The 16,053-nt window shown below is 30.9% G+C and overlaps 1 protein-coding gene across 1 annotated transcript; it reads right to left on the bottom strand.

Annotated features, from left to right (window-relative positions):
* Positions 1 to 12,268: 12,268 nt before the first annotated feature.
* LOC127127011 (provicilin) lies at positions 12,269 to 14,894 on the bottom strand. The gene is made up of 6 exons (XM_051056090.1): positions 14,541 to 14,894; positions 14,217 to 14,392; positions 13,961 to 14,041; positions 13,531 to 13,854; positions 12,977 to 13,277; positions 12,269 to 12,636 (listed from the first exon to the last, which is right to left on the bottom strand). Exons 1-6 carry the CDS (start codon positions 14,830 to 14,832, stop codon positions 12,494 to 12,496), a joined length of 1,317 nt encoding a protein of 438 aa, XP_050912047.1. The 5' UTR covers positions 14,833 to 14,894; the 3' UTR covers positions 12,269 to 12,493.
* Between the last annotated feature and the right edge of the window lie 1,159 nt (positions 14,895 to 16,053).

The following is a 16,053-nucleotide window of genomic DNA, read 5'->3' as shown; positions in this document are numbered from 1 at the left end:
TTTTAAATTCAAACAAATTTGATCTTCATTCGTATTTTTGCACTAAAATTTAGTAACCTTATTAATTTTTAAATAACGTATCATTTGTAAAACATGAAAAATGGTCATATAAACACTTTTATAAAATTATAAGATAAAATAAAAATTACATGTCATTAAAAAAAATTCAGTGATTTTTTTGAAAAGAGGCCAAATTATTTGAATTTAAAATAGAAAAATTAATTTTATAAAAGAAATAAAATAGAGATTAAAATTTAAATCAAGCATAATTAAATCTAACAATATTTAAAAAAAATGCAATATAAGGATGTTAATAAATAAGTCAACGTCATTTTTTTGGCTTTAAAGCAAGAGTAACTTTATTTTTCTCGTATAGTCTCTAACTAATGTTATTAACAATATTTTAAAGCATTATATTTTATTTTGCATTTGTCAAATTGAAAATATACCAAAACTTAATACTTAATAAAGATAACCGAGTATTCTCCGAGTGCTATTGGGTGTTTGGATGAACTTGAATTTATCTACAAATATAAATTTTGTGATTGTTTTATAAAAACTTATGAAAATAGTTTTTAATATTTTTCATAATTTTTTTATTTTATTTTCATAAAATTTCAAGATGGTTTTGTTGGTGCAAAGGTAGAATAAAAGATGAATATTCTATTAAGAGAATGATGGCTACAAAAAGGATTAAAACTTACAATGATTGACACCCTATTTATAAGCCTCTAACAAACTTAAATATGAATCAAATCTAATATCTAACAAACTTAAATATGAATCAAATCTAATATTTAAATCTAATATCTAACAAACTTAAATATGAATTAAATCTAATAATTAAATCTAATACCATCCCTTAATTCATATTCCATCAAAACTTGTAACACCAATTCCATCCCTTAATCTGAGAAATTGATCAGTCTTGATAGCTTTCGTCAGAACATCTGCCAACTGCTTCTGAGTGCTGCAGTGTACAACTTCTAACACTCCCCTCTGAACTTGATGTCTCAGAAAATGATACTTGGTCTCAATGTGCTTGCTTCTCCCATGCAACACTGGGTTTCTGGCAAGATTGTTTGCAGACTTGTTGTCAATCATCAGCTTCAGAGGTTTGTTTACTTTAATCTTCAGATCCTGCAATAGATTCAGAATCCACACAGCTTGGCATGCAGTAACAGCAATCTTACAATTCTTCAGATCAAATCTCTTCAGAAGTTCTAATTCATACTTGAGCTGATGCAAAATAATACCTTTCTCAGAGTATCTGAACTCCATCCCTAGAAAGTATGTCATTTTGCCTAGATCAGTCATTTCGAATTCATTCATCAGAACTTTCTTGAACTTGGCTATCTCTTGTTCAAAACTTCCAGTCATGTTTCTCTCTATAGCATCAAGTTCTTCTTTCATGGCCTTCAGCCAGAGCTTCTGCTTAAGAGCCTCTTCTGTACTTATGGGTTCAGAGTCTACTAACATGGCACACTGAATAACTTCTCCTTCAGAGTCTACTTCAGTGTCTTGCAGCATGTCAAATTCTGCATATCTTCTGGGGATGTTTCTGACTCTTTGTGGTCTCTGAACTTGTTCAGAGTCTTCAACTTCAGAGTTTCTACCTTCAGATGGTTGACTTCCTCCAGAGCTTTGACCATCTTCAGGGGCTGGCATATTTCCAGAGTCTGAATTGCCACTAGAATCTGGATTACCATCAGAGTCTGGGTCATCAGAGTCTGGATCATCAGAGTCTGAAACATCAGAGTCTGGAACATCAGAGTCTGGAACATCAGATTCTGGATCACTATCAGAGTCAGAATCAACGTCAGAGTTTACTCCAACCTCAGAAATTCTGAACTCTGACCTTTCTTCAGAAGTTCTAACATCAGAATCAGATTGAGACTTTTCCCAATTCCAAACTTCTGATTCCTTCACAATCACATCTCTGCTGAATTCAATTTATTGGTTTCTGGACAATAGAGCTTGTATGCACCTGTACTGTGGTACCCTATCAGAATCATCACTTTGCTTCTATCATCCAGCTTCTGTCTTCTGGCTTCTGGAACATGTTTATAGCAAACAGAACCAAACACCTTCAGATGACTAACACTTTGCTTATCTCCAGTCCACTTCTGTATTGGAACTATTTCCTTCAACTTCTTCGTAGGACATCGGTTGAGTACATACGTTGCAGTGGCAACAGCTTCTCCCCAGAGCTTCTGAGGAAGCTTCTTCTCCTTTAGCATGCTTCTCACCATATCAAGCAAAGTGCGGTTTCTTCTTTCAGCAAGACCATTGTGTTGAGGGGTATAAGGAGCAGTAACCTCATGCTCAATTCCATTCTCCTCACAGAACTTCTGGAACTCTTTGGAGTTATACTCACCTCCACCGTCAGTTCTAAGAATCTTCAACTTCTGACCACTCTGATTCTCAGCCTTCATTCTGAACTTCTTGAATTCATCAAACACCTCGTGTTTAAACTTAATAAGGGATACCCATGTCATTCTTGTGAATTCATCAACAAATAACACAAAGTATTTATTCCCTCCAATCGATGCTACTGGAAATGGACCACACACATCAGAATGTACAACTCCCAAGGCATGTTTTGCTCTTGGAGTAGTTTCTGACGCAAATGGCAATCGTGGTTGTTTTCCTTCCATGCAAACTTTGCATGACTTTTCAGGCTTCTTAATTGCAGGAATTCCATGTACCAACTTCTTTGAATTCAGATGTTTTAAGCTTCTGAAATTCAAATGACCAAATCTTCTATGCCACAGCTCACTCTCCTTCTCAGCACTTGTTGCACTAAGACATTCTGAGTCTGCAGTTCTGACATTCACCTTGAATGTTCTATTCCTTCCCTGTTCTGACTCCATAATCAACTTCTGATTGCAGTCATACAACTTCAGAAGATTGTCCTTCATGGTAACTGAGAAACCTTTCTCAATTAATTGTCCCACACTCATCAGATTGCTTCTGATGCCAGGTACATACCACACGTTCTGAATCAATGCTGTTTTCCCATTGTTCAGAGTCACTCTGACATTTCCCATACCTTCTGCATTAAGATATTTGTCATCAGCACATCTGATCTTTGTCCTCTTTTCAGAGTCAAAGTCAACCAGCCATTTCTTGTTTCCAGTAAGATGATTTGAACAACCAGTGTCCATATACCACCAGTCTATCAGATCCATATCATCAGATTCAGAGGCCATCAATAGCACAGATTCGTCATCAGAACTTCTGGCTATATTTGCTTCTTCTGATTTTCTCTCCTTGTTTGACCAACAGTCTCTAGCAAAGTGACCAAACTTCTTACAGCAGTAACATTGGATTTTCTTCTTGTCATACTTCTCTTTTCCCTTCTGAGCATTTTTTTGTCTATCAGAGGTTGAGCTTTCTGACTTCTGACCACCATCAGATCTTCTCCTGGCTTCTGACTGCTTCTGATACCTCCTATCAGAAGTTGCTTTCAGAGCCTGCTGCTCTACTTCCCTTTCAGAAGTTCTCTCAGTCAAACGCAACTCTTGCGCTTCTAGACTGCTCTGCAGCTCTTCAATTCTCATGGTGCTCAGATCTTTGGAATGTTCTATTGCTACCACAATGTAATCAAATTGAGAGGTAAGGGATCTCAATACCTTCTCCATGATTGTTTCTTCAGAAAGAGTTTCTCCACACGCTTTCATCTCATTAGTGATCAGAATCACTCTGGAGATGTATTCAGAAACTTTCTCATTATTCTTCATGTTGAGATTCTCATATTGCTTTCTCAAGGACTGAAGCTTTACCTTCTTCACTGATGCGTCACCACCATAACATCTAACCAGTGTGTCCCACGCAGCCTTTGCTGTCGTTGAATCTGCAATCTTCTCAAACACATTTACATCAACACATTGATGAATGAAGAACAATGCTTTCTGATCCTTCTTCCTTACTTCCTTCTGCGCGTTTTTCTGTTCATCCGTCGCATCTGCTGCTACCGGAACATAACCATCAGTGACAAGATCTAGAACATCTTGAGCACCGAACAGTACACGCATTTGGATCATCCAACGATTCCAGTTTTTACCGTCAAATACTGGAAGTTTGGTGTTCATGTTGCCGTTTCCGTTCATCTTTCTACCTTGCACAATACACTCAGATTTCTCACACAGTGTTTCCCAACCCACAGAATTAAAATTCTGATCAGATTTTGTTCAAGATTCAACACGAATCTAAGAATCAAAATCAAACACACAAGACCTCACGTTCACTCGTGTTTCCCGTGTTTCCCAATGAATCCGAACCGGAGCTCTAGATACCAATTGTTGGTGCAAAGGTAGAATAAAAGATGAATATTCTATTAAGAGAATGATGGCTACAAAAAGGATTAAAACTTACAATGATTGACACCCTATTTATAAGCCTCTAACAAACTTAAATATGAATCAAATCTAATATCTAACAAACTTAAATATGAATCAAATCTAATATTTAAATCTAATATCTAACAAACTTAAATATGAATTAAATCTAATAATTAAATCTAATAGGTTTATGGAAACAAATTATAAGATATATCAAAATAATTTAATTTTATATTACTTTTTGCTATAAAAATAACTTACACATAAATACTAATTATCATGATAGATTCTATAAAATAAAAATAAATTGTTTATCTTAAAAGTAAGTTTATATTAACTTTGGGGTTTAGGTTTTACAAAAAAAATCTATTAAAAAAATGCTACTTAGAATTTTTTTCTATCAATCACTTAAAACATAGAGATAATGATAATGATGTTTTAAATAAAGTATTTTGGCAAATTTGAATATATAAAAGTGGTGATTGAAAAATCCTTATTTATTTATTGAGGGGATTTCTCTTCCCATCTTAAAGATTGCTTCTCACCTTAGTGAAAAACCAAAACTATATTTGGAATTCATAAATATACTTTATGATGCATCTTATTCACACACAATTTATTTGTTATTGAGTCAGACCCCAATTCTATGACAAAATATAATTCTGAAATGCATTTATGTATACCTTAAAGAAGTGTATTTTTGGAATCCACTGAATCATGAACAAATGCAGAAATGAAACAGATGCAGAAACAAAGATAAATTAACATTGACAATTATAATAACATACATAAAAATGAAACATTACATAGATAATGATTAACGTAAATCGAATAATACATTTCATTATCAAGTAAGACATTTCAACATCTTTAGAATATCTTCACTCGATCTCACAATCTTCGCATTCGGCTCAATCAGACCTTTTGTTTTGTAACAGTGAAATGTACTCCACATATCCTTTAAATCTTAATTTGTCTTATGCTAAAACTTGTTGAAATGAATTTTTCCTTCGTTGTCAACCGATGGTGAACGTTACTTGTAACGCCCTAATTTTTTAATTAATAATATAATTGAATTTTTAATTTCTTTTATTTATTTATTTTAAGTGTTGGTGAACTATATGATTTATTTGGTAATTTTAGATTTTATTGGGATTTACTAGATTTTATTTAATTAAATAATAGAAAATAAGGAATTAGGAGTTTTGGGGTAAAAAATTGAATTAGTGAGAAAATTAGAGTGAAATGACGGAATAAAGAAAATTTAAGGGAATGTTGTGAATTTAACGAATTAGTATTAGGTCATTTAAATAGAAAAAGGGAAGGGAGTGGAGAGTTTTTGATCTGATACGTGAAGAGTTGGAAAAATGGAGAAAGTGGAAAGGAACCCTAAGGATAGCTCTAGGAAGGAGAAGTCATAACCAAAGCTTGAATTCTTTGATGGAAAATCATGTTAGGGGGATTACTTGAATATAGGTGTCAATTGCATTAAAGGGTTGAGAGGGATCCCCACCCTCATATAGGTTTTCTTACTTGTTTCATAATTTTTGAATGCTTGATGTGTTAGATGAAGATTTATGCAAAATTTAATCCACACGCTGTGATAATTGTGATTTGTGTGCTTTTTTTGATGTTGAATTGCACATGCCTTGGCGTGTATAAATTCATTGAGATGTTGTTCATGTGGTTGGAGTTTTGGCATTATGATCATGGCCAATTGATGAAATATTGTTAATTTGGATGTTGAAAGATGGTAAATTTTGTATGTTTTCATGTACAATGATGTTTAGTATGTTTTGGGACTGTTAGAGGTCAAAAATAAGGTTTGAGGTCTGATGCAGGATTGGAAAACAAGAGCGATCACACAAAATCAGGAAACAATCTTTGGGATTTCTGGGCATTGTTACAAGCAGTAGCAGCTCCTACGGGCCACCATAGCAACCCTCTGGTTTTTGAATCAGAGGCGTGCCCAGGGGGAATGGCTAGGGAGTGCTATAGGTTGTAGCAGTTGCTATGGATGACCGTAGCAACTGCTACGGACGACCATAGAAACTCCCTGGATTTTGTACCAAGTGTCTTGTTTCAAACGTAACTTGAGTTTCGTGATTCAGTTTGAGGTGTGGTATAAAGAGTTTGATAGATGACGCGTAACACTACCTTATAATAATGGTTTAGAGATTAAATATGTACATGAAAATATGAATGTCGTGTTTTACTTGTGAATGTCTTATGAGATGATTATTTAATATTTATATGAATATGAATTTGTGGGTTTGTTACGAGTTGACGAAGAGCGTGACAAATTAATGTGATAAAATATTATGATGAGTTAAATAATATTTGAAATATTTGTATAATTGTATGAATATGTATCGTTGAATATATTTGCATATCATACCCGTTGTGTTGAGGTGATGGCCTTATTGGCGGTGTACACGATCAGAAGTGGGGCCGGTTTGTGATGACCATATTTGCATGTTATTGTTGAGTTCATACATCATGGTGTATAGAATTCAGTACGGTGGTGAGATTTGGTTCAAAAGTGGGGATCGAGAGCGAGTAGCCGATTTAGTAATGGAATCCGTGAAAAATTACGGATTCAGTAGTGGGGATCAATAACGATTATGATGGGCTCTGGTTCAGAAGAGGGGACCAGAAGCGAGTATGAACAAAATTCAGTAACATATCTATGATGTCTAAATCAGTACCGTATGCACGTGGAGTCGAATAATGGGTACATTTGCATACATACCTGCATGTGTGATTGAGTAATCATTATTATTGTTTATTGTTGTTAATAAGCGCGTGATTGATGATTGTGATGAATATTCTACCCTTGCTATGTCTTGCATCATTAATATATTTGAGCATATTCTCATCCCTATTTGTTTGTTGTGGTGTCTGTGCTCCCCCGGAGTACATGCAATCAGGTAGAAGAATAGTTGCTTGAGCTAGAGGACGGTGTGGATGTCTCTTTAGTTATTTATCACTCGGGTGTTTAGTGGAGTCGATCTGATATGTTGCACTGGGGACATGCTATTTTATATTTCACTGTTACATGCCTTATTCGTTTTGGAGTCGTTGAAGTACCTTGTTATTCATTTGTTGTTGAGATATTATATGTAAAACTCTATTATTCACGCGATTATATTTTGTTGGCTTTTATGCTTGGTGAAACATGCGTGACACTCTAAATGTTTAGTTAAAATTAAATTATTCTACTAAATGTTGAGTCGGGGAATTAGGTGTTACAATACTCGAGTTTGACAATCTGTCGATTGTTCGAGTATTCTTGGTGATTCTCCACTATGAATTTCAGATCTACAAGAGAGGTGTACTTTGTGACCCTAAATTCAAGTGAGGTATTCACACCGTTGAAGTAGACAAATGTGACATGCCAATATATGCTCATTTTGGTGTGATGTGATTTCGTTGAAAAATGAGATGAGAGACTCATACTTATACAAATTTTAGATCAATATGGACTTTAAAAACCAAAGCTTGTCTTAGGAGATATACCAAAGATGTACTTCTGGATACACCCTGTTCCATTTAGTGAAATTTATGAAATTACGGTGAATTCAAAAATGCAAGTGGGGTTGAAAACATCATGTACGGTATAGTTTGTAGTTTCAATTACAACACATTCAATATAAATTAAATCAGTCAAGACCTTAATACGGTTTCTAGTTCTTCTTTTAATCCCACCCTTCGAAATGTGCACATTAATTTAATTATCACTCAAGGATTACAACTATCGAAACGAGCCCCATAAGTATTATGGGAAATATGGCTATGCCATTCATCTCACTTATTTTAAACTCATTATTCAAACTTATTCTCACTCCTCGTCTTCTTTTGATGCTTTTGCACACTATTATAAATCCACCAACATGAATCTTCTGCTTGTTTGACTCGTTGTTTTACAATTGGTTCAACTCGATAATTTATGGTTATATAAAATAAAATAAATATAAGAATTAATTTTAAAAGATCAATTTCGAAAAATGAATTAATGAAATTAATCTTCAATCACAAATTAAATTGAAGGAAAACATTATTGAAATTAATAGTCAATTTAGTGTTTGTTTCACTAAATTCGGGGTTATGACAAAGAATAATAAATGAAAATTGTTAAGTTCATAACGAGAAGTAAATAACGTGTTTAAAGAGGTAATAAAATAAATAAAATTTAAATAAATATATAAAACTACACTGATAATAAAAAAATCTTAATGAAATTTGGGATGAAACAGAAAAAACATTTTAAAAATGGTTTGATATCTGAGATTGATTTTCCACATTTTCTTTTGTTGCCGCACTGCATTCTCTTCCATAAGACATTGTAGCACAAATGTCGTATTATTGTCTTTTTAAGGTTTGTTAATATTTTTTTCTTAATTTTCTTTTGATTGTTTAAATTTGGTCCATGCTCAAATAAACACTTTTAAATTGATTAATTTCTTTTTTAGCTCTAAATCAAATCACTACTGCATACATTTATTTGCTTTATTCATTTTTCATTATATATAAAACAATATTCTTCAAAATACACACTCTAAAATAATTATTACTTTAGAGAGTGATTAAAAAAGAGTAAATAAAATAATATTTTTAATTAACCACCAAATTATGATAAACACGGAAAAAAAATATTATAATAAATATTTACATAAGATAATTTATTCATGGAAGAAGCATTTATGAAATACATATTTAGATTAAGTTAATAGTAGAAGTAATTATAGTATAATAATCGACACACTTATCATTAATCAAATGCAAACGAAAGTGTTATAACAAAAACCGCCACACACAAGCATACAAAATCATTTAAAAATAATAGTTATTAATTTATATATGAAAGTTACAGTATGAAAAACTTGAGAAACTTGAGGTGTTACACCATGCACCATGCAAAAATTTCAACATCCCATATTCAACTCTAGTACAATAGCCTAGATCATCAATGATGCTTATGTGCAGCAAATTTCACTTGAACTCGAGAACATATCTCACATGGTGTAGAAGGAATTCAAGCTTATCAAACATTTTAGCCAAACCATGTCAATAACATGAATTTTGCAAGCCTTATTGTCACTGAGTCGAACGACTCCACTGCTTTTAGCTCTATAATCTTAAAATATTAAGCTTTTTCTGTGGACTTGTGATAAGATCATCATGAGTCCATAACTCAATTATTTTGAGTATATAAACTTGTCACCACCAATGCATCAACACCTTCACAACCACCTCATCCAAGACAAATACAATATGCACATAATCTCTCTTTCCCCCTCTTGGAAAAATCCTTCTTGTGATCAATTTTTTGAAAAATAAAACATACTTGTTATATCCAATCTATTAATTTTCTATACAAGGTCTTAAACTCGTTATATCCAACATACTTGTTATATACTCATATGTGTCATATTCGACATCTCTCTTTTATACTCACCTATGTTATTGGCACAATATGGTACTCTAAATTTTATTATCTAATTCAACTGTCGATCAACTTTCATTTATAAAACTTTTCAATCTCGATTGATTTTTTAAAATCTACATTTTTTTCCAACGAGTTTTATATACTCCTGATGCCCCTCACCAAATGAATTATCCTAATTTGAATACTAATAAACATGGACAAGATGAAGATAAAAAAATTATTTTTGATGGAGTAAATTAAAAATCTATTAGATAAGATTGGATAAAATTATGATTTTTTAGGATTTGTATTACTTTAAATTTTTTTAATAAACATAATATGATAATTTTAATTTGACATTATTCACTATTTTGTTGTTTGACATATTTTTAATACTTGGTGATAAATATTTAAAAATGATTAAAGTTTCAATAGATTTTTTTCTTCATAAATTTAATTGTAACTATAAACTTTAAAAATACATTAAAGTGACAATTATGATATTTTTGATAAATTTTATCAATAAAAAATGCTGATAAAACTTATACCATCGAAAAAAATTAGTGTTAAAAGATGTCCATAAAAAGTATACCGATAACTTGGTTCCCACAATTTCTATTCCAACAGTAAACAAGGTAAAACACTAGAGTTTTGTCAAACGCATAAAAAATAATCACTATAGGCCATTGTTATCGTAATTATTTTTGTTGGAATATGAAATTAAAATGAATAGAGAAATACAATCGTAGAAATATGGTTCTTGATCTATACTCACGATTAATAATCTTTTACCTAAAATTATTTTCTACCAGAATTATAATACTAACACTTACACAATGAAGAGTTGAATAAATAATCTATTATGTAGAAAGTTTTCTAAAACAACACTTTAATATTTTTCACTTGTAGTTTTTTTTTATATATATACTATGCAAAATATTGGGGTGAAGTTTAATGATGAAAATAAGTTTGCACTATTGAAGGTCTTATTTTCCATATATTTTAAACCTTTAAATGTCCCCTTTATTTATTTATGGTAAGGAAGACTCTATTACATTGGAGGAGGTTCAATTTGCTATAAGAACCAAAGAGATAACCAATATGAAAGTTTTGAAAGGTTGACAATAGTGGCACAGTCTTAAGTGTTTTAAGAGGAGTGAGTGAAAGTAGAGGATCCTTAAGGTATATGTCATCTATTAAAGTGATCCATGGTAAGCGTAAAAGTTTCTAATTGAACTTATTGGACTGATCCCCTAAGAAGATGACATAATCTTTACATCACTTGTCAGGATGTGTTGGTATGATACGACAATTTTCTCACATGCTTCTTTTCTTTTTAATTTTGTTTATGAGGTATTGTACTTGTAAGAAACAATTGATATCAAATTAAGAGTGATTTAAAGACAATGTAAAAAAATGGAGCACTAGTCAAAATTAGGCTAAAATAGTCTGTTGGTCCCTGTAAGTTAGCGAATTTTTGGTTTTGACCCCTGTAATTTATTTATTTTTGTCTGTGTCCCTATACCTCACTTTTTGTGTTGGTTTTATTCCCTAAAACCAACACAAAAGTGAGATATAGGGACTCATACAAAAATAAATAAATTATAGGGACCAAAATCAAAAACTCACTAACTTACAGGGAGCAAAAGACTTTTTAAATCTCAAAATTATTTATTAATTAATTTTTATGCGTAAAATAGTTGATTATTCGTATACATTTATCATTAAAATATTACTATAGAATGAGATTTACGCATGCTTCTTCTAAGCATACATTATCTTTAAAAATTAGAGAGTTTCATAAAATTAACAAATTGCTTTAAATTATGTAAATATATTAAACATTTGCGGGTATTTTTAAAATACTGACATGCCAACATTTTTATTTCGATAATCACACGATCAAATGTACTTTAATTAAATTTATTAACATCATCTGAGCAGGTGACATAATCTTTATAATACTGATCAGGATGTGTTGGTATGATATGGAAATTTTCTCACATGCTTCTTTTCTTTCTAATTTTATATATGAGGGATTTGTACTTGTAAGAAACAATAGATATCTATTTAAGATTATGTTTTAAAGACAACGTGAAAAAATGGAACACTGGTCAAAATTATTTATCAATTGATTTTTATGCGTAAAATAATTGGTTATTCATGTACATTTATCTTTAATTTATTACTATAGAATTAGATTTACGCGTGCAACTTCTAAGCATAAATTCTATTTAAAAATTAGAGAGTTTATAAAAATTAACAAATTATTTAACATAGTGAAAAAAAATATAAAATTTTGAAGGAGTTTTTAAAACATTCACATGCCAACATTTTTATTTCGACTATCAAATTAATTATGATAAAACAGATATAATTAAATATATAATCCATCGTTTATGTATGATTAAATCATCTATAGTAAGTAGCATAGAGGGGTAGTAGCATAGAGGAGTAGTATATATTCCATAAGAAAAGCATAGTAGGTTAGGCGAGATACAAAACTTATTCTTGGTTTATTTATCCGCGGGATACAAAACTTATTCTTGGTTTATTTATTCATAGTAGAAAAGTGAAACTCGAGTTATAGTTACAAGAGAATGACATTTCATCCTTTGCTCACTATGAGCTATAACTCTTTATAGCATACATGCATAGTATTTTATAACTTATTAAAAGCATCCAGAATTGAAGATAGATGATCCCTTATTTGATGGTTTCTTTACTCTCTTTGCAGAGGCTGAGCATTTGCAAAATAAGATTGTTTTTGATTCTTTAGGAGCCTATCAACCTCATGAGAAGATCCAGGAAATGCAAGCTCTTTAACTGGTCTTTCTACTTGACTTATGACATTGTCTTCCTCACCTTCAAATTTGCAATCACCCAAAAAATTATTACTTAATTAATTTATTTCCTCATTTATTCAAATAGAAGAAAACATATTACCACACACATAAAAAATTAAAAAAATTAATATATTCTACATCTAGTTTATTTCAATTATGGTTTTGGTTTCATATATTCCTCCTAATTTATCACTTTTTAGAAAAAAAATATATGTGTTCCTATGTCCGTTTTTGAGTTTAAATATTATATTAATTTTTTTTATTAATGAATAAAAATATTATATAAAATGAAAGCGGCGATCAAGTGTAAGAACACGATTACAATTTTTATAAAGAGGTTAAATAAGAATATAATATACCTGCAAGGAAGTTTCTCTCGTTGTTCTCGGCATTGATACCAAATCCAATCAGATTGAGATCTGAGGAGGCATTTATGGCAACGGGGTGACCTGCTGGAATCACAAAAACATCACCTGGAGACAACTTAGCTCTATACAGTTGCACTTGTTTGCTTGTCTCTTCTTCTTGTTCCTCTTCCTTGTCATTTTCTTTTCCCTGGTTCTCATTTCTTTGACCCACAAGTTCAAAATCTCCTTTTCCTTCGGTAACAGTTACTATCACAATTGCTCTTGAATTGTAGTTTGGCAACAATAAAGATCCCTAAAATTAAATTTGAATATTTTTTTAGCTGTAGCTCTCAATTCTCTAAATAGAACATGATATTAAATTTACAAATTTGTTGTCAATGAGATGTAAACTTAGTGATATGAGTTTCTTCTTATAATTTTAAAGAAACAAAATTCAAATCCCCTTAAATTATGTTAAAATGATTATAAGTATCTTTTTACTTAATAATAATATATAGTTTATTGTCTAGTTTATTTGCATATGTTATAAAATAATTTTGTTATACCTCCTTAATATCCACAGAATTGACAAATATGTCCAAGTCTTGAAGTTGTTGATTTTTCTCTGGGGTGATCTCAAAGAATTTGCCAAACTTGTTAGAATAGATAGGATTGCGACTTCTCAAGTTGAATGGTCCAGATTCTGATGATACACTTTTTTTGGAACTGGACTTTGCATTTTTGCTCAATTCCTCAATTTGTTCCCTTGATACTTTGACTATTACATTTTCTTCGTTGATCTCTTGTCTCCTATCCTTAAGACTTCTTCTGTGTTGTGGCTCTTGTTCCTGTTGTTCTAAAAGAACCTTTTCTATCTCCTCGTAATTGGTCTTTATATTTTGAACAGTATATAAAAGGACAAAGTGAATATTTACATAAAGTAAACCAAACTAGTACATGAAAAACGAATAAAGGATGTGTGTGTTGCATGCTTACATTGAAAGCAGCCTCTAGAATATTCTTGCTGAATCCAGATAATAATGATGGTTGATTTTGAGTTCCAGATAATAAGAAAGACTGTTAAAAATTACAAATAAACAATGGTAAGAGTGGACAAACTTTACGATATAATGTGGGAAAATGGAGTCGCAACTGTTGTTGTGATACTATTGTAGATCCCTCTAAAATTATTTCATGTGGTTGCATGCAAATAATGTGTAATATGAGAAAAGGTAAGCTTCAACTTTATTACCTGCAATTGACCGGGTTTGTTTACTGGGATGGCGAGATCTAATACTCTAAGATCCTCGTTGTCATCTCGGTTAGCCAAATAAGCAATAGTGCCAGCAGGGAGTTTGATGGCATCACCACGTTCAAGATTGAAGGAGTTTCGATCGTTAGATTTCAACACTGTGAGAGTGGCTTTCCCTGCATATTGCAATTAAGATCATATTTTTATTTTCAACTTAATTTATCTTCACAAAAATCAAATTTATAAAGTAAGAAATATCATTATTTATAAAAAAAACTATTGATGATTAATTTGAAATCTATAAATTGATACGTAATACATTACCACTAAGGACTACAAGGATGAAGTCGGCATCGGTGTATTGTGGAAGAAAAAGGGTGTGAGGTTTGGACTTATATTCTAAAAGACGGTAATTTTGAAGATTTTCAAATATTTTGGAACGTTTGTCAAATTTTTGGAGAAGACGAATGTGACCGTTTTCGTTCTCATAAAGAGTTTGAAATCGGTTAGACTTAAAGATAAAGGGGTTCTCTTGATCGGATCTAGAAGAGACACAAACTGAGGCTAGGAAAGCAATTGCCAACAACATTAACGGTTTGATTGGAGTAGCAGCCATATTGATTTGGATTAATGTGTTACTCTGCTTACTATAGATGAAGAGATGATGGAGTACACTGAAATGAGTGAGTATTTATAACAAATGAATTAAAGCTATAAGATTACCATGCACCAGCATTTGGCCATAGTTTGCCATGCATGTTGACTAGTGTAGAAATGAACAAAATTGAGGTGGCTAATTAAAATGAAAAGAACCGTATATGGTAATGAACATGGGTGGTGGATTTTGTTTGTATTTTATGAACCTAGACATTCTTTTTGGCAAGATCATTTCTATATATAATTTGTCTTGAGCCATTTTTTTTATCGTGCCTCGTTTTATTCTTTTTCTTTTGTCTAAAATTGACACTATTAATTTTTTAAAAACCTGAAAATAATCTTATTTTAGTTGTAACTTTGAAAAGAATCTTTAGTAATTTTTAAAGTAATATTTGTTTTTGATTTTAATTAGAGAAACATAAAGACAGGCACTGTTTTGAATATAAATTAATTTTGATATCTAATAGATTATAAATAATTTAAATTTATCATTTCATTTTTAATTAATAGTAATAATAAATTAAAAGATAAATTGCACTTTTAATCTCTTTATTTTATTTGATTTATAAAATTAACTCTCTTATTTTAAATTCAAACAAATTTGATCTTCATTCGTATTTTTGCACTAAAATTTAGTAACCTTATTAATTTTTAAATAACGTATCATTTGTAAAACATGAAAAATGGTCATATAGACACTTTTATAAAATTATAAGATAAAATAAAAATTACATGTCATTAAAAAAAATTCAGTGATTTTTTTGAAAAGAGGCCAAATTATTTGAATTTAAAATAGAAAAATTAATTTCATAAAAGAAATAAAATAAAGATTAAAATTTAAATCAAGCATAATTAAATCTAACAATATTTTAAAAAAATGCAATATAAGGATGTTAATAAATAAGTCAACGTCATTTTTTTGGCTTTAAAGCAAGAGTAACTTTATTTTTCTCGTATAGTCTCTAACTAATGTTATTTACAATATTTTAAAGTATTATATTTTATTTTGCATTTGTCATAATGAAAATATACCAATACTTAATACTTAATAAAGATAACCGAGTATCCTCCGAGTGCTATTGGGTGTTTGGATGAACTTGAATTTATCTACAAATATAAATTTTGTGATTGTTTTATAAAAACTTATGAAAATAGTTTTTAATATTTTTCATAATTTTTT

Source organism: Lathyrus oleraceus, chromosome 3, assembly GCF_024323335.1.
Source record: "Lathyrus oleraceus cultivar Zhongwan6 chromosome 3, CAAS_Psat_ZW6_1.0, whole genome shotgun sequence".
Taxonomy (NCBI): Eukaryota; Viridiplantae; Streptophyta; class Magnoliopsida; order Fabales; family Fabaceae; genus Lathyrus; species Lathyrus oleraceus.
This window is presented reverse-complemented; position numbering and strand designations above follow the sequence as displayed.